Source organism: Trachypithecus francoisi, unplaced genomic scaffold, assembly GCF_009764315.1.
Source record: "Trachypithecus francoisi isolate TF-2019V2 unplaced genomic scaffold, Tfra_2.0 Lachesis_group16, whole genome shotgun sequence".
NCBI lineage: Eukaryota > Metazoa > Chordata > Mammalia > Primates > Cercopithecidae > Trachypithecus > Trachypithecus francoisi.
In genome coordinates, this window is record NW_022681461.1 from 73,833,480 (window position 1) to 73,859,249 (window position 25,770).

The following is a 25,770-nucleotide window of genomic DNA, read 5'->3' on the forward strand; positions in this document are numbered from 1 at the left end:
GGCTGGTCTTGGACTTCTGGGCTCAATTGATATGCCTGCCTCCGCCTCCCCAAGTACTGGATTATAGGTGTGAGTCACAGTGCACAGCCCATATTTCTGTTAAATTGGTTATATTGTTCTGTTTCTAAATTCTTGAGCTGAATGCATAACAAAATTCAACTTATTTCCATTCTTTTCTGTTTGATAATAAAAGTCTTTAACGTTTCTTTCTCTCTTGCAGATTTGAGCTTTGGCAGAATTCTTTAGGCATTGATACATCTTTCAAAGCATGATATAATTGCTATTCTGATTTTCTGTTTGACAGAATAATTATTTATGAGTGTTTTAATATGTATTCGCTTTACCCTTACTTTCAAAGCATTATATAATTACTATTGTGATTTCCCCTTTGAATAATTAATTATAAGCATTTTATACAGTGGTAGATTTTTTCTTTGTAACATTTATACTGTGTTGTTATTTTCTAGTTTTATTACATTTTGGTATGTTTTGGAGTATTTATTGACATTTTCTTGGGTCTTAGCATTTGGCCAAGTTTGGTAATGTCAGTAGGTGCTAGATAATAAGGTAGAGTGTTTGTCTGTAAGGGGAGTAAGATCTATTATTAAGTCAACTTTATTAATAAGATTATTCAGTACTTCTGGGTTTTGTTTATTTTTAACATGGATTGCCATTTTCTGTTCCTCTTAGAAATTCTTATTGGTTTGTTTCACACATTTTGATATGATTTTTATGTTCATGACTGATATCTTTATTATAGATTCTTTCACTAGTAACAAATGGCTTGTTTTAGCCTGTTTAATACCTTTGCCTTGAATTATATGTTGAAAGTAATATTGTCTTCTTGATTTATTTGTGCTTGCATTTGCATGATATGCCTTTGTCTACTTTTTTCCTTCTTGAAAGCTATCTGAATAATATTGCTATAAATGTACTCTAGGAGACAGCATGTGTTGACAACCTTTCTGGAAAACTTTTATTTTCGATTAGATAAATTATCCAACTTACATCATTCTTATTTGTGATATGATTTTCCATTTATTTATTTATTTATTTATTAATGAGACAGAATCTCGCTGTGTCACCCAGGCTGGAGTGCAGTGGTGTGATCTTGGCTCACTGCAACCTTGGCCTCCCGGTTTTAAGCAATTCTTGTGCCTTAGCCTCCCGAGTAGCTGGGACTACAGGCGTGAGCCACCATGTCTGGCCTCTTTTTTCCTTTCGTTTTTTTCTTTTTTTTGATACGGTCTAGCTCTGTTGCCCAGGCTGGAGTTCAGTGGTGCAACCAAGGCTCACTGTAGCCTTGACCTTCCAGGCTCAAGCAATTCTCCTACCTCAGCTCCCAAGTAGCTGGGACCACAGTTATGCAGATCACTTAATTTTTTCATTTTGTAAATTTTTGTAAAGACAAGGTGTCACTATATTGCCCAGGCTGGTCTTGAACTCCTGGCCTCAAGGGATCCTGCCACCTCAGCTTCTCAAAGTGCTGGGATTACAGGTGTGAGCCACTGTTCCTGGTCTGTTTTTTCCCTTTTTAATGCTACTTTGCTGTGTCTTTTGTTTTCTTTTTGTTACACAGATTTTCTTTTCCAGTGAGTCAGATAGTATAGATTTTCTTTCCTGCAAGTGATCACATTTAAAAAAGACAAATTCTATTTGAGTGTGTATTTCTTTTTTTACCAGGGTTAAGACTGAAATATTGTTAACTTTTCCCTGAATGAGATAAGTTAGCATTCCTTTTATTTACAAAACTCCCTTTTATTTCTTCCCCTCTCTCTCCTCTTAGGTTATTGGTTTAGTATGGCATTATATTACCAGTTTCTTATTTTAACATGTATTATCTCTTCAAAGAGCTCACTCTTATATTGATTTTTAGAAACCTTGGTAGCAATGATTTAACCTTGGGTACATGTTTTAATAGTTTCAGTGCTTATTGACAGTCTTTTCAAACCACATTCTCTATTATTTCTCTATCTCTATTTCTCTCTCTGTAGGATGTTTTGCCTGCTCCTCAGGGAGGCAATGGGATACTTTCTGAGTCCATGATGATCTGAGAATGTCTTTTGTTGCCTTCACATGTGAATGAGAGCTTGATTGAAGATAAAATTATTGGGTCATAAACTTTTGTTCTTGGAATTCTAGAAGTATTTCATATTGACATTGGGAACTGGAAGCTTTGAAAGAAGAGTTAGAAGAAGGTGTGATTTTCTTTTTTTTTTAAATCCTGGCCAGGTGCGGTGGCTCATGCCTGTAATCCCTGCACTTTGGGAGGCTTAGGTGGGCGGATCACCTGAGGCCAGGATCAACATGGCGAAACACCAAAATTACAAAATTAGCCGGCGGGGGGGGTGGTGTGTGCCTGTAGTTCCAGCTACTCGGGAATCTTAGGCACGAGAATTGCTTGAACACGGGAGGCGGAGGTTGCAGTGAGCCAAGATCACACCGCTGCATTCCAGCCTGGGTGATAGAGCGAGACTGTCTCAAATAAATAAATAAAATATAAAAAATTCTATGTAAGCAATTTGGTTTTCAGCTTGTGTATCATGAAGGCTTCTTTAGCCATAAAATTTAAGACATGAATCATTTATTAATGTACCTGGCAAATGTTTATTGACCACCTATTATGTGTCTGATGTTTTATAGGCATTGAGAATTCGATAGTGACACAGAAGTCTCTTCCTTCATGAAACCTCTGTTTGGGTAGTGGGCAGATAGAAATGTTCATGTTTTGCACTAAGTTTTCCAAGTACCCTGTGAGTTGCTGTTGTTGTTGTTGTCATTTTGAGACTGAGTCTTATTTTGTCACCCAGGCTGGAGTGCAATGGTGTGATGTTGGCTCACTGCAACCTTCACCTCCTGGGCTCAAGAGATTTTCGTGCCTCAGCCTCCCGAGTGGCTGGGATTACAGGCATGTGTCACCACACCCAGATAATTTTTGTATTTTTAGTAGAGACAGGGTTTCACCATGTTGGCCAGACTGATCTCAAACTCCTGACCTCAAGTGATCCACCCATCTTGGCCTCGCAAAGTGCTGGGATTACAGGCATGAGCCACCTTGCCCAGCCTCCTGTGAGTTTTTTGGTCTTTAGAATTTGGCTTAACTGTATATTAGGAACATTTTCTTTTATTATATCTCTGATTATTGCTTTTTTTTAAAAAAGTTTGTTTTTTGCTCTTCAAATACCCCTATGTGGAATTGCTTGTTCGTCCACATGGGTTTCCCATTTTCTCCTTTTTATTGTCCATGTCTTTTTCCTCTGACTTCTTTGAATATATAACAAGTTTGTTCTCTATGTGCACTTACGCAAATATGCATTTTTGCATTGACATTTCCTATCTTTACCATTTCCAATGCACTTTAAATTCTGCTGTTGCACTTTCATTTCCTTTTCTTTGGGTCTCATCTAGTTCCCTTTTTATTTCTGCTTCTCTCTACCAGTTTCCTCTCTGCTGTCACGTTCTCTTATTATCTCATCCTTTATCTCTTGTTTGAATCTATTTTAAAAATTTGTATTGACCATATGAAACAGATGCTACCTAATTTTACCATTCTTTTGCTCAATATTTTCATGTTTATAAATATGCTTGTTGTTTGCCTCCCGAGCACAATCTTCCTTTCCTTCCCTCTCCTTCTTTGTAGAATCATTTTGCAGTTTTTTTTCCACCCTTCTGGATTATTTATCCTTAGAAGATAAAAATTCAGTCTAGGTCTGATATTTCCCTCATAATAAAATGGATGGCCTTCCCTTTGATCTTCCTTTCCATTGGATAATGTTAGTATGTTTATGTCAGATCTCAGTATGAATGGATTTACTGCTGGTTGGGTGATCCAGTGTCCTTTGGGCAGCAGCTGTGAGAAAGCCCACCACTCTGTGCTTTACTTCTGAGAATTTTGCTATGATTGGTGAAGTTGTTGGCTTTGGGCCTGGCTTCTTTATGGCACTACAGCCTACCAAGGCAGGAGAGAGGTAAGCCCCTTCTGTTAACCCAGCCTCTCTGCCAGATGGTATCTTCAGGTCCTGAGGCTTCTACTTCGAAGTCCTTTCCTGTTACTAATCTACAGTGGGCTAAAGAAGGACTACTATTATTATTATTACTATTATTATTATTAGCAGTAGCAATAGCAGTGTATATACTATTATTTTTAATATATACCTGATTGCCTATCAGAATTGCCTGGTGAGGTTAGGGATGTGGTGGTTCATGCCTGTAATCCCAGCACTTTGGGAGACTGAGGCAGGTGAATGGCTTGAGTCCCGGAGTTTGAAACCAGCCTGGGGACATGGTGAAACCCTATTTCTACAAAAGAACCCCCTCAAATTAGCTGGACTTGGTGGTGTATGCCTGTAGTCCTAGCTACTCAGGAGGCTGAGGTGGGAGGATTGCTTGAGCCCAGGAGGTGGAGGTTGCAGTGTAGTCAGGGTGACAGAGTGAGACCCTGTTAAAAAAAGAGAGAGAGAGAAGAATTGTCAGGTGAACTCTTAAAAAAATACAGATGTCAAAGCATGACTTCAAATCTGCAGATGTCTGGGTGATTCTGATGTGCAGTTTGGGAATCACTGGGCTAAATGGCTCCAGATAGAGCATGGGTCATTGATTTGTCCTGTGACCTGTCTTGATTTTTCCATGGGCTCTAGTTCTCCTCCAGTTCTTTCTTTTGAAACTTTGGGACTACATTCCTTTGCTTGGAAGCCAGGTTGCACAGTAGGTCTTAGGGTCTTTCTTTACCCCGGGCTCTTCCATACTGTGCTAAGCTGAAATGTCTTCATGTTTCCGCCTTGTGTATGGCAACCGACCCTTCTTTCCAACCCAGATGCAAATTTTGACCCATTTTTACTTATTCTCCATCACTTCTGTCAGGCTTGGGCGTGGGAAGTGGGAGCCAGATGCCTTTGTTCACATTGCCATCTTCCCCTGAATTCAGACGATAATGACTATCTGATGTGAAAATCATATTGAGATGTGAACTGTGCAGACAGTACTTCTGCTTCTGTTCTGCCTGTACAGAGATGGAAGCTTTATGTGCTATTTCTTACATACATGCATTTCTTACATGCAGACACTTGGTGTTCCTCAAAATCGCACGCATACATGTGACCATTTTCATTTCTGATGTCCTTATGAAATCTGTTAAATAAAAATTGTGAAGACAAAGGAGAGCACATATGATAGCTCTTCAAATTCTCTCTCATAACCATCTTTCTACACTTTCCAATTATAGGCAGGAATATTTTCCCCAGCTAGTTGCCTTGTGCCGAATATGTCAGTGATATTGAAAATGCTGTGGACAATTCTGATCTTGACTAAAATAATTTATTGTTCTCATTCTTAGGTAGCAGAAACTCCCACAGGAGAAATACACATTAAAGGTAGTTATAAAATAGCTTCTCTTTGGTAGACATTTACACCTTTCCCATTGGTAGAAAAAGTACAGTCTTGTTTGTTAGGAAATTTACTTTTTCTTGAAAATCAATTATGTTATTCCTGACTCTGTTGTTTCTTTAATTCATTAGTAACAAATCTATCCTTTTAGACTACATTAAGAAAATAGAACATTGTAAGAATGAATTAGACTGCAGGAGGTATGAAATCACTTTTTTCTGTACAATGGTTAAAACAAGTCTGCTTTCTGATTATTTTATTGCCTTAGTACTCAGCTGAGTAGCTCTTGAAATACTGTCTGCTGTGAAAGCAAATTTCCTCTTGCTTGGTCATCTACTTTCTGGTTATTTTCTAGGTTGGAAAGCACTTGCTCTGAGAGTTTAAATCTATAGCCTTTGATTTTTATTTGCCACTTTCCTTATTCTCAGACTTTCTGGCTACTGCTATGCTTACCTGCACGACATTTTACTATGGACAATCCAAGTGACAGGATTAACTTTCTAAAAATATCACAGCTTTCTTTATTAATTTATAGCAATTATTAAATGTTTCATTTGCTTATCTAAGCAGCCTGTGACATAAGAAAAGCAAGCTGAATTACTTGATTTTACAAACAGGGAGACTGAGGTTCAGTGACTTAGCTAAGGTAATTACAATTGAGAAGTTGGAGAGCCAGGACTTGAAGATAAGTCCATTGATGCCAGATTTAATATTATTCCTGTTAAACACCCAACTGGCTCTCTTAAGATGTCAGAGTTTCACTTGCATTCAGCCGCGATGCATTTTGCTCATTTGGTGCAAACTATAAGTTTCTCTCTTGTCTTTTAGAAGATGATCTCTTAGAAGATGATGGAATATTCAATATTTCAATATTTAATGAAACTTGCTTGAAACTGAACAGGCATTCTAGGAAAGTTGGATCAGAACACATGTACCAAGTAAGGAGATCTCTTATGCTGTCTATTAAAGAATTGTGTCATTTAAAACTTTGGGTGAGCTCCAAGTAAGTATCCAAAGTATTTAAAAATGAATGAACTTCTAGACAGTTTGTGATTTTTGTTTCTGGAGATGGATGTGAGATGTGAGATGGATGTAAATGAGGAACTAACTTGAAGGAAGATACTATATTTGGTGACTTGCTATCATTTTCTGTGCCTGGCATTTCGAGCTTATATTTTATTTTAATGCATTAAATAATACAGCTTATTTTGCTATCAGATTCACATTTGGGCATGGAATGTGTGTGTTTTTTTTTTTTTAGAATGAGTTTTGCTCTTGTTGTGCAGGCTGGAGTGCAGTGGCGTGATCTTGGCTCACTGCAATCTCTGCCTCCCGGGTTCAAGCGATTCTCTTGCGTCAGCCTTCCTGAGTAGCTGGGATTACAGGCATGCGCCACCATACCTGGCTAATTTTGTATTTTGAGTAGAGACGGGGTTTCTCCATGTTGGTCAGGCTGGTCTTGAACTCCTGACCTCAGAGGATCTGCCCACCTTGGCCTTCCAAAGTGCTAGGATTACAGGCGTGAGCCAACATGCCCACCCTGGGCATGGAATTTTAAGGAACTCATTGGATGGCTATTGGTCCTCATTTAACTTGATATTTTCTTAAACATCATGAGTAAAATGATAAGTAAATTCAGGCAGGAACTGAGATTTATTTTTGTGTCATTTTTAGTGCCTAGCAAGTCATCTGGTGGACAGTAAAATCAGTAAGTATTACATTAAAAAAAATTTTTTTTTTTTTTGAGACGGAGTCTCGCTCTGTCGCCCAGGCTGGAGTGCAGTGGTGCCATCTCGGCTCACTGCAAGCTCCGCCTCCCGAGTTCACGCCATTCTCCTGCCTCAGCCTTCCGGTTAGCTGGGACTACAGGTGCCTGCCACTGCGCCAGGCTAATTTTTTGTATTTTTTGGTAGAGACAGGGTTTCACTGTGTTAGCCAGGATGGTCTCGATCTCCTGACCTTGTGATCCGCCTGCCTTGGCCTCCCAGAGTGCTGGGATTATAGGCGTGAGCCACCGCGCCCGCCCCAAAAAATTTTTTTTTTTTTTTTGAGACCGAGTCTTGCTCTGTTACCCAGGTTGGAGTGCAGTGGGGCAATCTTGGCTCACTGTGACCTCCACCTTCCAAATTCAAGTGACTCTCGTGCCTCAGCCTCTCAAGTAGCTGGGATTACAGGCGTGCACCACTATGCCCTGCTGATTTTTATATTTTTAGTAGACATATCGTGTCACCGTATTGGCTAGGCTGGTCTCGAACTCCTGACCTCAAGTGATCCATCCACCTCGGCCTCCTGACGTGCTGGGATTACAGGTGTGAGCCACTGCGCCCAAGTCAAAATTAATTAATTTATTCTATTTACCAAAAGGATATCACGTATTAGGACCTGGAAGTTAATTAATTAATTTATTCTATTTACCAAAAGGATATCACGTATTTGGTATCACCAAAAGGATACCAAAAGGATATCAAGTTTCCAATTCAAACTAATAGAATATATAGGTAAACAGGCAACTACAATATGGTATAATGAGTGCTTTGACACAACGTAAATGAATAATGGATTAATAAAAGTAAATAAGTATAAAAAGAGAGATTTTATTTGTAAGTGTGTGTGTGTCCAGGTACAATTTTTTTGTTTTTCTTGAGATGGAGTCTTGCTCTGTCACCCAGGCTGAAGTGCAGTGGTGTGATCTTGGCTCACTGCAGCCTCCCTCTCCCAGGTTCAAGCAATTCTCCTGCCTCAGCCTCCCTAGTAGCTGGAATTCCAGGCATGCGCCACCATGCCCAGCTAGTGTTGGTAGTTTTAGTAGAGATGGGGTTTTGTCATGTTGGCTAGGCTGGTCTCGAACTCCTGACCTCAAGTGATCCAGCCACCTTGGCCTCCCAAAATGCTGGGATTACAGATGTGAGCCACTTGCCAGGCCCAGGTACAATTTTTTTAACCAGAAGCAAAGACTGTTATACTGAGTCATAGAAAATAAGTAGGAATTGACCGGGCGCGATGGCTCATGCCTGTAATCCCAGCACCTTGGGAGGCTGAGGCAGGTGGATCACGAGGTCAGGAGAGGGAGACCATCCTGGCTAACACAGTGAAACCCCATCTCTACTAAAAATACAAAAAATTAGCCAGGCGTGGTGGCAGGCACCTGTAGTCCCAGCTACTCAGGAGGCTGAGGCAGGAGAATGGCATGAACTTGGGAGGTGGAGCTTGCAGTGAGCCAAGATCGTGCCACTGCACTCCAGCCTGAGTGACAGAGCGAGACTGTCTCAAAAAAAAAAAAAAAAGTTAGATAAAGGTTAATTTGTGTGACATGTGAAACACTCTTGAATTGACTGGAAAAAAGTCAATATTTAAAAGTGTTTTGCTAAAGAGAATAGACATATTGCCTAAACACGCATGAACACATTATGCCTCACTAGTAAGTGGTTCAGAAGAATAGGGGACTGCCAGACCATGGGGGAGCAGCTCCGACAATAGCACAGTCTAGGTTGTGGCCATGGGTATGGGTGGCAGAGGTGGAGTGAAGGAAGTTTATAGCATTGAGCTCTAAGAACTCTGAGGCCAATATTTGATGGTTTATCTGGAAGGACCTTTAAGTTATCCAAGAGAATTCAAAGGGTTTGAGAGAGAAGAATCCTTATGAACCACGTGTCAGGGTCTTGGATGACTGTGGAAATTGATAGAGAAGAGTGAGTGAGTGACGGGAATAAGGAGGGATTGAGGGTGGTATAGACAATGGTGCTAGCATCAGTGGCAACACTGAGCATATGTCTCCACCAGCTAATGCACACTAACTGATCAAGGGCTGATCATATTACTTATGGGACCTTCACGAAAGTTTTTCCCTATAACACCCTGCTGGAGCTGGCAGTGCGTAGAGGATGATTTGTGTGATTTGACTCCACGGATCAAAAGCCCTTTTACCAGAGGTCTAATAGGAAGGATCCAGTGAAGTACCATGGCATTTGCTTTGAATGCATAATCTGGGGTGGTCCCCATACGTTTTTGTTTTTTTTCCCCTCCATGGGCAGGGTTAAGGAACCCACCTAGTTTAAGTACTCTGTTCTATGAGGCTTGTCCATGGATTTCTTACAATGAAAAGAAATTAAAAGAATTTTGGCTGGATGCAGTGGCTCACACCTGTATTCTCAGCACTTTGGGAGGCTGAGGTGGGAGGATTGCTTGACGCCAAGAGTTCGAGACCAGCCTGGGCAACAAAGTAAGATTCTGTCTCTACAAATAAATTGTAAAAATAATTATCCAATAATTACCCAGGTGTGGTGGCACGTGCCTGTAGTTCCAACTACTTGGGCAGCTGAGGATCACTTCAGTCCAGAAGTTTGAGATTGCTGTGAACTAAGATTGTGCCACTGTACTCCAGCCTGGGTGACAGAACCAGCCCCTGTCTCAGAAAAGAGAGAGAGAGAGAGAGAGAGAGAGAGAGAGAGAGAGAGAGAGAACTATTCAGAAGGGAAGGAGAAAAAAAAATAATTTTGCTCATTAGCTCCAATGTAATCTCTTTCATTTGGGTGATAATCAAGGGATTATTTTAGAATAGACTAACATTTTCTTCATCTGAGATGTAGTTAATGCATTTTAAGCTTGGTGCTATACCTGATTGTGAGGACAGGTAAGGTAGCTTTGTAAAGTCCTTCTTCAGGTTAGCTTGCTACTGTCTTAAAAATAATTATAAGTAGGCAAGGATAAAAAAAAGGAACTTTCTTGCTTGAACTCCGTTTTGCTAATAGTCTAGGCACCTGTTAGCCAACGGAAAATTTAATGCAACACTTTCTTTTAATCTCATGGCAGTTTACCGTTCTGGGTCAGAGGTGGTATCTGGATAACTTTTGTCACGCAACATCGTTTAACTTCACAACGTGGGAGCGAGCGCCTGTAGTGTGTTTGGATCTGTACCCTACGACTGATTATACGGTGAACGTGACCCTGCTGAGTTCTCCTAAGGGGCACTCGGTGCAAATAACAATAGCAACTCCCCCGGCAGGTGAGTGTAGATGTTTCTTTCTTGTGCCTCAGGACAAATTGCCTATGTGAATTGAGCTATGCACTGTGTGTGGGGGGCATAAAAGTGCTAGTCTGGGAGTCAAGAGACAGGGGTTCCAGGTCTAAGAAACTTTGTTAGCTGTGTCTGGGGTTCAGGATGCCTGAACCTTACCACTTATCCCCTTCCCTGCAGGGTACTGGCTCGTAGAGGGCACAGACCAAGGGTGGACTGATTTATTCAGAGCTCCCTGGGAGTCCTAAATTGAGAATTTTGTAAAGCATTTTGTCTCTCACCCCAAATTTAAGACTACTGAACCCTAAGGGTATCATTATCGGCAACTAGAACCAACTTCCGGGAGACCAGAAACGTGGGTCCCACTGTGTCAGGCAAAACGGCCTCAGGACTGGGCCATGTATAAGCACATTAACTTGACATAGAGAACAGAGGCCTGATTAAGGTCAGGCTGCTTAGAAATTCTTCCCTTGCAGCCTTTTGAAGAAGCCACCTAGGTGCCAACTGTATTAACTCCACAGCTCCCCCTAGTGGGATGGCTGTAGTGCAGCCATCACTACTATTTCTTTCGTTCTTTAATCCTGTGGGTTTATCAGACAAATTTATGGGCAACCAGAAGAGGCTGCCCCTTTGAAGGAAAACAGCAGAAGAGGGTAGGTCCTGCTACTACCTCCCTGAGGCCTCTCTGTGATATTCACCACTGCTTTTGTGGGTCAGGGTGGGCAGTTTGGCCTTTGCATTTAGAAGACTCTGGGCCGGGTGTGGTAGCTCACAGTTGTAATCCCAGCACTTTGGGAGGCCGAGGCGGGCAGATCACCTGAGGTCGGGAGTTCGAGACTAGCCTGGCTAGCATGATGAAACCCTGATTCTACTAAAAATACAAAAAATTAGCCGGGTGTGGTGGTGTGTGCCTATAACCCCAGATACTCGGGAGACTGAGGCAGGAGAATCACTTGAACCTGGGAGGTAGAGGTTGCAGTGAGCCGAGATCGTGCCACTGCACTCCAACTTGGGCAACAAGAGCAAAACTCCATCTCAAAAAAAAAAAAAAAAAAAAAGACTCTGAAATGTGTTAGACTCTCATGAGGGCCACGTAGCACCTGAGGCTGAAACTTCACTTTTTTTTTTTTTTTTTTTTTTTTGAGATGGAGTCTCGCTCTGTCACCCAAGCTGGAGTGCCGGGTGCCATCTTGGCTCACTGCAACCTCCACCTCCTGGGCTTAAGCAATACTCCTGCCTCAGCCTTCTGAGTAGCTGGGACTACAGGCGCATACCACCATGCCCAGCTAATTTTTGTATTTTTAGTAGATACATGGTTTCACCATGTTGGCCAGGCTGGTCTCGAACTCCTGACCTCAGGTGAGGTCTCCCAATTCAGCCTCCCAAAGTGCTGGGATTACAGGTGTGAGCCACCATGTCCAGCTTCAGTTTTTATCCTATTTTTCATATCAGATTGAGCCTGGCACCTTGTCCTGTCTGTATCAGCAGAGTTTGCACAAGGAGCACCTCATGACAACATAAACCTACCCCCCAACACATTTTCAGCTGCATAGTAATGCTCACAAATTGAATATGAATTCCCTCCAATTATTAAATTCTTGAGAAATAAAAATCTATAAATAAAACCTGGCCGGGTACAGTGGCTCATGTCTGTAATTCCAGCACTATGGGAGGCTGAGGCGGGTGGATTGCTTGAGCTCAGGAATTTGAGACCAGCCTGGGAAACATAGTGAAACCCTGTCTCTATAAACAATACAAAAATTAGCTGGGTGTAGTGGCACACACCTGTGGTCCCAGCTACTTGGGAGGCTGAGGTGGGAGGATCTCTTGAGCCTGGGAGGTTGAGGCTGCAGTGAGCTGAGATTGCACCACTGCATTTCAGCTTGGGCAACAGAGCAAGATCGCCTCAGATAAAGAAATAAAGAATAAATAAAATCCACCTCTCCTTGTAAAATAAACTAATATGTAAAGGCATGAAGTCCCCAATTTTTTCTATCCTACATCTTTTCTGCTGAATCTCAGCAAGAGTGTCCTGCTGAATGGAGAGTGTGTTCTAGCTGTTGAAACCTAGGAATCTTGTTTTGTAATAGATGCTACTCCTTTGGTGTACAGGGGACTGGCAAATGCCGAGGTTTTGAAGCAGGCACATCCTTGGCATATTCTAGGAATGTCATGGAAACCAGTATGGCTGGAGCAGAGAGCTGGGGACAGTAGTGAGAGATGAGGTCTAAACTCTAGCATGAGTATAATAAATGAGAGGCCCGTGGTGTTAAGTTCAAAAAGAAGCCTGTTGTTATCTTCTCCTTTGCCTCCCTAAATTACTAGTAGTAAGTATAATGTAGCATGCCATAGTTCACCCTCTGTAGGTTACCAAGCAGTCTGGAGTTTACCACCTGTCAATTTAAACGTAGATTGGGAAATGTCTTCTTATCAGGGTAGTTGGATTCATTTTGTACTCTCCTTGAAAATTTTAGACATTTGCAGTGGTGGCTCTGGGTCTTTCTTTTTTTTTTTTTTTGAGACAGAGTCTGGCTCTGTCGCCCAGGCTGGAGCGCAGTGGCCGGATCTCAGCTCACTGCAAGCTCCGCCTCCTGGGTTTACGCCATTCTCCTGCCTGAGCCTCCCGAGTAGCTGGGACTACAGGCGCCCGCCACCTCGCCCGGATAGTTTTTTGTATTTTTTTTAGTAGAGACGGGGTTTCACCGTGTTAGCCAGGATGGTCTCGATCCTCTGACCTCATGAGCCGCCCATCTCGGCCTCCCGAAGTGCTGGGATTACAGGCTTGAGCCACCGTGCCCGGCTGGCTCTGGGTCTTTCTTGATGCCCATTCCAGGCATTTAGAACCTTTCCATTTTCATTGCTCCCTTGAGCCCTATTTCTACCCAAGCTTCACCATTGCTGAAGATCTTTATCTGTTTAGTGAAAGAGCCTCCCTTCTTTCTGGGCAGGACACCCCATATTTATCTTAGGAAACTCTTCAAGTGAGATACATTGTCTTGCATGCTTCCTTTCCTGTCTCCATTTCTCACTCTTTTCTCTGAATTTCTATAAACCCAGAAAGATTCCCTACATTGTTTTAGTTCTGGACTCCACAGGGTCCTGTTATTGAATGTCTGCCTGTGAGTCCTACTTCCTGGTTAGGAGATTTTCCCTTTTGTCTCCCATGGGGAATTACCCTCAGCTGATCTGTGAGCTGCTGTTGGGTTTCCAGAACCTGAACTTTCACGGGTCTGATGAGGTCCAGGAAATCCCCTGGACTGGTGGCATTTCGCCCAAGCCCTACCTTCTTGGAATTGAATTTCCAAGACTTAAATAGTTGGTGCTTCTTTGATGGGAATTGAAACACTTCTTGTTCCCGCTTCCGTTTCTGTATCAGAGATAAGCCTGCAATGTTCAAGGTCCCTCTGAGAACATTCTTACTTAGCAGGTCCTGCTGAGCTCTAAGCCTTTACCCTTCCATCTAAGTTGTTTCTGTTCCTTCTTTATTGCCAGGTAGGACTCATACCTTTTGCTAGGTCTTAGTATTTTCCTTCTCTATATTTGCTTTTTGTTTTCAGACTTAGATTTTTGTTCTCCTCACATATTACTTTGGAATCTGCCTCTGAGGTCTCTGTAGAGAAAGAACGATGTCACGGAGCTCTGGACCTGCCGCAAACATCCAGTGTTAAAATACCTTCTTCGGCCGAGCATGATGGCTCATGCCTGTAATCTCAGCACTTTGGGAGGCCGAGGCGGGCGGATCACGATGTCAGGAGATCAAGACCATCTTGGCGAACACGGTGAAACCCGGTCTTACTAAAAATACAAAAAATTAGCCAGGCGTGGTGGCGGGTGCCTGTAGTCCCAGCTTCTAGGGAGGCTGAGGCAGGAGAATGGCGTGAACCCAGGAGGGGGCGGAGCTTGCAGTGAGCCGAGATTGCGCCACTGCACTCCAGCCTGGGCGACAGAGCAAGACTCCGTCTCAAAAAAAAAAAAAAAAAAAACTTTCTTCCCACTTTCATTTTCACTAGGAGGCATTTCTTTCTATTCAGTTCAGCCTAAACCCAATCCTGGGCTTGATCAATTGTCGTTCTCCCTGGACCTTGTTTAATACAGCTCTATTTCTCAGGCAGATGTCCTTATAACCGGTGCAATACCTGTTGCCTCATCTACAAAAACAATGCCACCTTGAAACTCACTTAGTGATGCTTGAAGAATTCTACACTGATCATTCTCTTTTTAAACATGTTCACATTTCTTTAGCTTTGGAGTATCACAGTTCCAGTTATTAAGGAAGAAACGAAGAGTTCTCATTAATGCCTATTCTCATTCCCCTATTTAAAATTTTTCCTTGTCATATTTTTCTAACTGAGCCAATATGATTTCAAATTTTCTTCTTAGTGTTATTTCCTCCACTTGATTTCACTCTCCCTAATCTTATCCTTTCTCCCTAAATCTTATCCTATCTGTGAGAACAAAACCTGTTTTGGAAACTGATTTCATTCTTTTTTCAGAGATGGGCAAAATCTCATTTCTAGGAACAGAGTTCTAGGTATACACTTTTTGTTATTTCTTTTTAGCATTTGAGTTTGTAATAATTCCACTGGACTTTTTTTCTACTTTAACTCCCAAACAATTTCTTATCTAGAATCCCCAGTCTGAGTTTCTGTGAAACAGATCATCCAAGGGCCATTTAAAAGACCTTGGTGTGGGAGTGAACTCAGCCTGTGGAGAAGCCGTGGATCCAATCTTCCTGCAGTTCTCTCCTTAGCCCTGGATGAAATTCCAAATGATATAAAGAGAAATGGAATTTTGGCAAGCTAATCTAGTGTTGTCTACTAATATCTAGCTCCCCAAAATGCTCTTTAGAACCTCCCACTATTGCTGCCTCTGTGCATATTAAACTTTAGCAAATATAGCAATTACCTGGAGAGCTTATGAAAACACAGGTTCCTGGGCCGCATCCCAGATGTTCTGATTCAGTAGGCGTTTGGGGAGGGGAGCAAATTTTCATTTCTAGCAAGGTTTCAGGCCTTGCTGATATTGTCAGTCTACATTTTGAGTCGCATTACTCTAACCACATAAACCTTAGCTACTTCTGAGCAATGTCAAAGCTCTTGCAGGCAGAGACATAATAAGAAAAGAAAGACTAAAAGAAAAAAGTGGAAGCTAAAATAATTCATCTGCTCCTGCCTAAAAACCCTGCGTCTTAGAGCTTTGTCTGATTTGCAAAGTTTTCCTGGTAATCAGATATCTACCTACCTCATCTGTTCCTGAATTCCAGTTGCAGAGATCAGGAGCTCTCATCTTCCCTCATGGTGCCTTACTCCCCTGTGGCAGCTCTTATCTTTATACTCAAGACCCCAATGAGTATATCTGCCTTTTGCAGGGAGATACTGAATCTTACCTCCCCTTTCCATATGAGATTGCACAGGACAAACAGATAGATAAATGACAAATTCAACTTTATTGATCTGGGCAAGTTTCCAGGAACTCTCTCTCCAACACTGAATTTCAGGTAAAAGCTATATTGAAGGATGAGGTTTAGCTGTTGTGGCCAAGTAGAACTTCCTACTTACTTTCCCCATGGAAATATGGGCAGGTGGCTCTGGAAGGGAGCCTTGCCTGGCTTACCCACCCAGTCTCAGGCTGAAAAGCAGAGGAAAGGGTGGTGGCAGACACTGGTTACTTACCTCCTGAAGACCGGAGATACCCAGAGTGCCCCTTGTACCTGTGCACAGGCGGGTACCAGAGAGCAAGTCTGCATTTTGTTTGGGTGGCGACCTGTAATATGTGAACTTATTACTTGGAAATGTGACTCAAGGAATGGCAGTCTCCTACCAGTTAGATTACGTATATACTGTTCTTTCCTTGAGGATTAACATATGGGGAATAAGGAGAAGCCAAAATTGTCTTTTCCTTTATGGAATTGGAAAGACAGGTAAATAGCAACCTTTGATACACTCAAGCAAGGTTACTGATCTCTGTAATTATCTTGAACAGGAAAGGTCCATTATAGTTGTAGGAGTCTATGTTAGGAAAGCAATTTAAATTACTTTTAGGTTCCTTCAAATTCATTTGTTTTGAAGGAACAATTTGTCCAAATTTCTTGGTTGATTTACCATCATTATTTTATTTATTGATCAAATTTCATGTTCTTATGGACATAGATAGTTTATTCATATACTAAGAGCATGACTTCTTTGGTTATTATTTATGTTGTCTTTCTTCTGTTTTATGGTTTCTTTCAATTTTGTTTATGATGTTTTTGACATATAAAAGTTTTAGATTGCCATACAGTCAAATCTATTGATCTTTTCCATTGTGATTCATTACATTGTTATTAAACGTAGAATTTTTTTAAAACAAAAGAGTATTTATATTCTGTTTTATTTCTAGGAAAGACTTTAAGTGACCTGCATGGGTATATAAAATAAAAGATAATAGGTTAGATGTCTAGGCTAAAGAAGAAAGAAAACAAAAACAGAGACATAAAAAATATAGGAATAAGGTTAAGAATAATTCATGCCCTTATAACCTATTTACTTGTTCATTAGTGCCTCACAAATTTAGGTTTAAGTTTTCCCATCCAGCCAGAAAGGGAACCATGGCATTGTCCATAATGTTACAACGAAGCAGTGTTTTTCAGAAGTACAATTCTTTTTCAACATTGAGAATCAGGAATTTCTGATTCCAGGGGATCTCATAAATAGGACAGTGTCTGAGCAGCATTTTATGAGGATTTTATAAGGCTATTTTTTTTTATATTGCCCCTGAACACAGAAAAGCACAATTCAGTGTAGAGTGGCAGAAAAGATGCATTAGAAATGCCTACTGTTTGCTGATCTGGCTTGATTCAGGGGTAGGATTAGGTTATTTAGATTATTTGGAGGTATGACTGGAGTCCATTTCTTTCAAGCATTGTTTTCTAAATATTGTTTCCCTCAACTGAGATTTGATGAATGTTTGGTGTCACTGAGCTAGCAACTGTTTTCTCTTATAAGTACCCATGGAGCAATTGTTCTGTGCTGCCAATTGAATAACAAGGACTTGTGCTTGAATTGAAGGCTGTCCTCCTCTGTTGGAAGGTTGAGCCTAGGGAGCTGAGCCAAGGGAATTGTTTGAATCTGCTCTGCCAATGAATGGGTGATTGAACCCTCAGAATTCCTCTCCATATAATATAGTCACAGGTGTTTAGCTTGAAAAATTTCACAGTTGTTCTAACCAATACCAAATTTGTCTAAAGAAAACTTTCAAATAAAAAATTCAATAAATTTCAATAAAATAACAGTAAAGCTCCCAGCTTTATCCTGTTGCCCTCTTTAAGATAAACTGCTCCCCAAATGTAAATCAAGGATAACTAAGATGATACCACTATTTATAGAGCAGTTATACAATAGTAACTTTGCTTTCAGGATAGTTGATTTATAGCTATTCTTTTTGACAATATTTAGCTTGCAAAGCCAACTGTCTATATAGGCTACTTCTAATTAGAGATTTAAAAACCACTATTATTTATGTACAAAAGAATGCTTTTTTTCAGTTCCTTTTAGCAGAAGATTGCATGCATTTAGATATTCCCAAAATAATGTTGGTAAATTTAAAAAAATCCTACAAGGAGAAGGAACAGAGCACTCTTACCGGGGAGTAAAGCCCTGATAGAAAACCATCACTTTGAAGGTAGCTTTCTGCTGCAAGTTTTGAACAGCATGCATAATTTGAGATCTATGTGGACTTTATAAAACTTCCTCGTAACGGATTCCTCTTCACAGAATTAAAGTCTGAACAAAAGATAATAAAGACCATAAATCATGTAACGTTGTTTCTGATATTTTTCCACAGAATGATAAATATTATAACAGCATTCTGTGGTTGAAGAGTTGTGCCTGAAGTCTCCCTCCTTTTCTTACAAACCATTAGCCTAAGAAACCCATACTTGCAGTTGGTGAAGCCAGAAATTGGCATATATTTTACATGGAATATACAATCATCTGAATATGCCAAGTATGGAGAGAGTAAATGTTTGCTCTTTTAACAGATAGCATAGTGACCTTGTAGATCCAGCTTAGTGGGACCATATCCATTACCTTTACTCATAAAGATGAATAAGTTGTTTAGAATTGGAGCCTTCCACTAAATGGGTTCTAAGTGGCTCTGAAGGCAATAGATTTATCTCATTCTTTTTAGGACCTTCATTTTCTAATCATGCGTACAGACAGACTCCAAAACTGTTCTCTCCTAAGCTGAAATCAGAGAAAGGATCACATACATTTTAGTCTAAAATATTCCTTAGTACCATGCAAAGGAAAGCTAACTACGAGATATTTTAAAAACTTTTCTTTACTTATAATTTTTAAATTTGGTATAATTTCAAATTTTTCCCTTTCTTGCAGTCCTACCCCTTCCTGTAATATATCCCACTTGGTCATTGAGTATTGTCTTATGTGGTGTTAGATTCTGTTCACTAATATTTTCTTTTGCATTTTTGCACCAATATTTATAAGTGATGTCGGTTGACACTTTTCTCTATTTTTTTTCCACTATCTTTATCAGGTTTAAGCATTGGTATTTTCCTTTCTTCATAAAAAGAATGTGTAAAGTTTTCTTCATTATTTATGCCTGGGACAATTCACGTAGCATTTGGACTATCTGATTTTAGATGGTTTGGTAGAATCCATCAAATTCTATGAAATGATCTGGGTATGAGGCTTTTCTGTGGGGTTATTCCTTGATGACATTCTCAATTTTTTCTATGGAAATTGGTCGGTTTAAGCTTTTTCTGTCTAATGGAGTCAATTTTGGTAAACCAGATTTTCCAAGGAATTACCTATTTCATCTAAGTTTTAAAATTTATTTGTGCACTGATCTGCAAAGTAGTTTTGTTTAACTTTCTGAATTTTCTTCTGTCTCAGTGATCATTTCTCCCTTTATCTTTATTTTCTGCCCCCTGTCTAGGTTAAATTAGCTAAGTGGTTTGTTTATTTTATTAGTTTTTCTAAGATTTTGGTTTATTAATTGGATCTACTATTTTTTTCTCTCTCACAATATCAGGGATTAACAAACTATGACTTGCAGAACAAATCTGGCCTGTCACCTGTTTTCATAAATAGTTTTATTGGAACAAAGGCAGAACTGTCAGCCTGGAAAGCTTAAAATATTTACTTATCTGACCCTTTATAGATAAAACTTCTTGATTCTTGCTCTATATCATTAATTTCTGTTTTCTTTTTTTTTTTTTTTAAGATGGAATCTTGCTCTGTCACCCAGGCTGGAGTGCAGTGGCACAATCTCAGCTCGCTGCAACCTCTGCCTCCCCGGTTCAAGCGATTCTCCTGCTTCAGCCTCCTGAATAGATGGGACTACAGGCGCGTGCCACCACGCCTGGCTAATTTTTGTACTTTTAGTAGAGACGGGGTTTCACCATGTTGGCCAGGCTGGTCCTGACCTCAGGTAATCCACCTTCCTTGGCCTCCCAAAGTGCTGGGATTACAGGTGTGAGCCACCACGCCTGGCCAGTTTCTGCTTTCATAGTTATTATATCTTTTCATATATTTTCTTTTGCTTTACAAAGGTAGTTGTACTATATCTTCATTGTGACTTGTGGCTTTTAGCATTAAAAATTGTCTTTTGTCATATTTAATGCTTTTCGATTTGAATTCTACTTTGTCCTATATAGGGATTGCAGTGCCTACTTTCTTATGGTTTCAACTCCATCCTATTATTTTATGTTACAACTACTATGTGTCTTGTGTTATATTTTCTGCATTTCTTTCTCTGTGTGATAGATTTTTTTTGCTTTTTTTATTTATTAATTTTTAAAGGAAGGTTTATATTTTTCTAGTGGTTACCTTTGTACCTTTAAAAAATGCCCTGACTCCCTTCTGTTTTCTCATTTACCTTTTCACCATCTGGTTTGTCAGGTTTGTTTATTTGTTTGTTTTTAAGACAGGATCTCGCGCTGTTGCCCACACTGGAGTGCAGTGGATTGATCATAGCTCACTGTAGCCACAACCTCCCAGGATCAAGTGATTCTTTTGCCTTAGCCTCCTGAGTAGCTGGGACTAGAGGCGTAAGCCACTGTGCTCAGCTAATTTTAAAACTTTTTGTAGAGACAAGGTCTCACTTTGTTGCCCAAGCTGATCTCAAACTCCTGACCTCAAGTGATCCTCCCGCCTTTGGCCTCCCAAAGTGCTGGAATTACAGGCGTGAACCACCACACTCAGCTGGTTTGTCAGTTTTTTTTCTTTTTTTCTTTTTCAGATGGGGTCTCACTCCCAGGTTGAAGTGCAGTGTCATGATCATAGCTCACTACAGCCTTAAACTCCTGGGCTCAAGTGATCCTCCGATCTCAGCTTCCCAAATAGCTGGGGCTAGAGCCACCATGCTTGGCTAATTTTGTTATTTTCATTTTTTATTTTAGTAGAGACAGGTTTTCCCTAAATTGCCCAGGCTAGAACTGAACTCCTGGCCTTAAGCAATCCTCCTATCTTGGCCTCCCAAAGTGCTGGGATTACAGGTCTGAGCCACTGCATCTGGCCTGGTTTGACAGTTTTTAATGGCATGCTTTAATTCATGTATTGCCTTTATGACATTCAACTATTGACACAACTGATTTATTCTATTTTCCTTTTTCTGTGTCCCTTTTCCTCTTAGTTTTTCAGTTGCATTATTTCTACTTTATGAAAACATACAGCATTTATATATCATTCTTCTGCCTTGCCCCATCTTTATTTTTATCTTAGAGCTACAGTTGAATATAGCAAATGCTTATCACCGATCCTTTTACTGAAGTTTCCCCAGTTTATCTCTTGGATGAAGCTCATTTTCCAGTAGATTCCTTAAGAGCACAGTGTTCCTTGAGTTCTTGGATATGTAGAATCGTTTCTCTATAGCCTTGATACTTGAAAGGCAGCTTGGCTAGATATAAAAATCTTAATTCACACTTTCTTGATTTGAGTTTCTTAAAAATAGTCAGTTCTTTTGTTGCCTTGCTTTCTATGTAGCTTTTAAGAAGCCTGATGCAGCCCAATTCTTTTGCCCTTTTATCTTATTTGTTTATTTCTTTGAGTGAAGACCCTGAGGATTTCTTTCTTTATCTTTAAAATCTCATAGTTTTACTTGAATATATTTTTGGGGTTGATTGTCACCCCATTTTGCGGTCAGATTTCACAGGTACCCAGTGTATCCCTTTAGTATTTCTACTCAGGCCTCTTTATTCTTGTAAAGTTATCTTGAATTATAGTTTTATTTTATTTTATTTTATTTTATTTTTTTTTGAGGCAGAGTCTCGCTCTGTCGCCCAGGCTGGAGTGCAGTGGCGCGATCTCGGCTCACTGCAAGCTCCGCCTCCCGGGTTCACGCCATTCTCCTGCCTCAGCCTCCTGAGTAGCTGGGACTACAGGCGCCCGCCACCGCGCCCGGCTAATTTTTTGTATTTTTGGTAGAGACGGGGTTTCACCATGGTCTCGATCTTCTGACCTTGTGATCCACCCGCCTCGGCCTCCCAAAGTGCTGGGATTACAGGCGTGAGCCACTGCGCCCGGCCTGAATTATAGTTTTAAACACTAATTCTGTTTCATGCTTGTTTATCTTCTTCAGATAATTTAATTATACGTATGTTGGATCTTTGCCTGTATTCTGCTTCATTCACTTTATTTTTGACCCTTTTAACTTCTTTTTGATCTCATTTTAATTATTTTCAGTTGTTTTCCTGTATTTCTTCAATAAAATCTACCCTTCTTTAGGCACCATGGAATTTAGTCTTTAATATTTCTAATGGGATTTTGTATTTTCATTTTTTTTTCCTGAGCTCAGTCACCTGTTTCATTTCCTCCCTAGTTTTTTGTCCATTTATGTTTTAAGTTTTAAATTTTCTAGGCCTGGTTCAGTGACTCACACCTGTAATCCCAGCACTTTGGGAGGCCGAGGCGAGCAGATCACTTGAGGTCAGGAGTTCAAGACCAGCCTGGCCAACATGGTGAAACCCCGTCTCTACTAAAGATACAAAAATTAGCCAGGCTTGGTGGTGCACACCTGTAATTCCAGCTACTCAGGAAGTTGAGGCAGAAGAGTCACTTGACCCAGGAGGGTTCAGTGAGCAGAGGCTGCAGTGAGCAGAGATCGTGCCACTGCACTCCAGCCTGGGTGACAGAATGAGACTTCATCTCAAAAAAGAAAAGAAAAAGTTTTAAAATTTCTGACTTAAAGAGTTTTCTTCATACCCCCAAATGCTTGAGAATACTTATTTCAGTTTATTAATGTATAGGACTCCCCCACCACCCCAGTTTGTGGGTTTAAAAAAATGTAGAGCTTTTTACAAGCTGCATTGTTTTTATTTTATATATGTATATTAAATATACATATATGTATAATATATGTGTGTGTGTGTGTGTGTATATATATATATGAAATACAAGCTGCTTTTGTCCATTAATTCCAGGGACAGAATTGCTGGTTTAGGATGGTTAACAAGATTTCTAGGTTAAGAGTGCCCTCTTCTGTCACTGAGTGAAATGCAGTTTCTTTAAAAGTTTTGTTTTTTGATAAGGCTGGGCATGAACCATGTATTCTCAGTTTAGGTTCTCTTTTGCTTTGTAGGATCTTGCATTTCCCTCTCTCTTCAGTTGCCCACTACTGCTTAGACTCCAAAGGACACCCATTCTTTCCCTTTTATCCTTTTCTTTCCCAGAAGCAATGCCTTTTTCTTACCACTACCTGACAACTCATGGACTTTTAATCCTTTCCTTGTAGTCAGCGCTCTGACTATACATCAGGTCTCTTTTCTTTTCTTTTCTTCTTTTCTTTTTCGTAGAGTGGAGTTTCTCTTGCTGGGAGTGAACCTAGCTTACTCTGGGCCACCTCGCTTCCCTCTTTTCTATTTCACACATCCCTTCCAGCCCCCCTTGCTCTTCACAAGGACTTGTGGGAGATTGAGAGATAATTTTGCTGGAATTTCATATTTACTTTTCTATTTAACGTGTGTGTGTGTGTGTGTGTGCCCGCGCGCGCGCGCGCTTTTTAGAGGCGAGGTCTCGCTTTGTCACCCAGCCTGGAGGACAGTGGCAGGACCACATCTCACTGCAGCTTTGACTTCCTGGGCTCAAGCAATCTTTCCGCCTCAGCTTTTCAAGTAGCTGGTACTACATGCTCCCACCACCATGCTCAGCTAACTTTTTAATTTTTTTGTAGAGATGGGTTGTGGTGAGGGGGGTGGGTCTTGCTATGTTGCCAAAGCTGCTCTCAAACTCCTGGGCTCAAGCAGTCCTTCTACCTTGGCCTCCCAAAGTTTTGGGATTACAGGCATGAGCGACTGCACCCAACCTTACAGTAATTTAAAGTTTGTAATGTTTTCTGTTCTCCTTTTATGACGAAGTATAAGTAAGTAGCTTGGCACAGGAAGTAGTTTGGCACAGTTCCTCTTGAGTCAGATGATCTAAATTCAAATCCCAGATCTGCCACTTACTGTCTCTGTAACTTTGAACAAGTTATTTCACCTCTGTGTGTCCCAGTTGACAGGATCCACATCGTGGGCTTGTTGTGAAGACCAAATGGGTTAAAGCATATGGAGAAACAGCACAATACCTGACACATGATGAATGTCTATCAAATATTAACCAATACTTACATTTGCTTTCTGGCGTTTATTATATGCTCCCTTGTTTTTAAAACTATACTTATATAGGCCATAACTTCTCTCCTAAATGAAATGCATGTTATGGGCAGAAATCATGTCTTATTCAGGGTACTTATATTCCACTGGGTCAATGAAATACCATTTGCTTAGCTTTCCCCTTATTGCTGATTGTCTGCATTTAAACAATCACAACTGCTGTGATTGTTTAAATCACTGCCCTAGACACTGAGAGTATAAAGATTAAGAAGATGTCTCTCTCTTCAAGGAGCTATCAGTTCAATGGGGGTGATAGACAAAGATCAATAATACAATACATAAAGCAGAATTGAGGTATTTGCAGGGTACTACAGGACCAGAGAGGAAATAGTGATTGATTTTGCCCAGAATTGTTTGCCCATACTAATGAAGCAGAAACAAAGTTTAGTTAAGAGCTTCATTTTCTCTTTTTTGAGGCATTCTTGCAGTTCTGGTTTTTCAACTTCAGGATTCTAGATTAGATTGGCCCAGTGGGTAGAGAAAAGAGAGCACAGAGTAATCACTAAAAATGTGTAAGAGAAGGAAGATTTGTATGAGAGACCGTGGCATGTATCTTTCATAGCAAAGGATCTGAGAGCACTAGGAAGGGACTTGGGATGAGCTCTACCGGGGATCCTTTTCTCCTCATTGAATGCATCATGGGTTCAACCTGCCTGTGGCTCAAGCTGTAAAGCCCCTTGAATGGAGGGAAGGGAACCTAGAGGGAGAATGTCACTCCCTGACGCGGGTGGAACTGAACTGTGAGCCAGTGAGACATTTCCTGTGAGCAGAAAGAGCTGCAGACTCACCACTACTGTTAGATTACTTAAGCATATGTGTGTGTGTAATTTTTAAAAATGAAATAATTGTGTATATATTATTCTTCATTTTGCTGTTTTATTTTATTCTTTGACTTTTGGCCTTACAATATCCTGTAGACATACTTCCATATCAATTCATATAATGTCATCTCATTCTCTCTGAGGGAAGCACAGTATTCCATCGTATGAAGGTATACTCATTTATTCACTTATTCTCTGTAGAAGATTATTTGGGTATTTTTTTCCCTTTCAAGTTTTTGTTATTACAGTCAATGATACTGTTAATATACTTGTATATGTTATGTTTTATTGATTCTCAGAGGCATTTTTTTTTCACATTTTGATGTCTATGAAATCCTACAATTGTTATACAGTCAGGTGGCTGCCAAGAACATAATTGTCATTGTCCATCTATGCATCATATTGGTCATAGTTGCTTATAGTGCTGTCACTTCTATTTAGTTATGGACATTAGTGGTGCCATTTACATCTTGAGATCAATTGCCTACTAAAACTTTTTCCAAAAAGCTACGTTATGATTTAACATTGAGACACAGTGTTATAATATGTAAAGCACAATGGGAACAGAACAGCCAAGTATAAGAGCAACTTTCAGCATCAGAATGGGTGTCAGTGGATGGTGAGAAAGTTTCGGAAAAAAAAAAAAGGAGCACATTTTGAAGAAATACTGCCTCACCAAACTCTGATAGATATCTCATAGGATGCTATTGTGTGGAAAAATATAGACACCAATAACTCTTAATTGAGAAGTGATTGAGAAGTGTTTGTTATATATTGACCATGAAGAAATTTTAGGAATGTCTCCATTTTGCTTATATTTTTGTCTTATAATATACAATTAAAATTTAATATCTATGTTGGTCTGTAAAAGCTTTTTCAACCAGTATAAAATAGTCCTATGAGAT

General features: G+C 40.3%; 1 protein-coding gene across 7 annotated transcripts in view; it reads left to right on the forward strand.

Moving 5' to 3' along the window:
• The window catches only part of SUSD1 (sushi domain containing 1), a 143,226-nt gene that overhangs the window by 73,617 nt on the left and 43,839 nt on the right, over positions 1 to 25,770 (forward strand). For 6 of the 7 annotated variants that reach the window (XM_033237815.1, XM_033237818.1, XM_033237812.1 and 3 more), the window contains 2 exons: positions 6,211 to 6,320; positions 10,192 to 10,384. The exons of the other annotated variant lie outside the window; for it this stretch is intronic. In XM_033237815.1, coding sequence (XP_033093706.1) covers positions 6,211 to 6,320; positions 10,192 to 10,384 — 303 coding nt within the window. The remainder of the gene's footprint in view (positions 1 to 6,210; positions 6,321 to 10,191; positions 10,385 to 25,770) is intronic. 7 annotated transcript variants of the gene reach the window in all.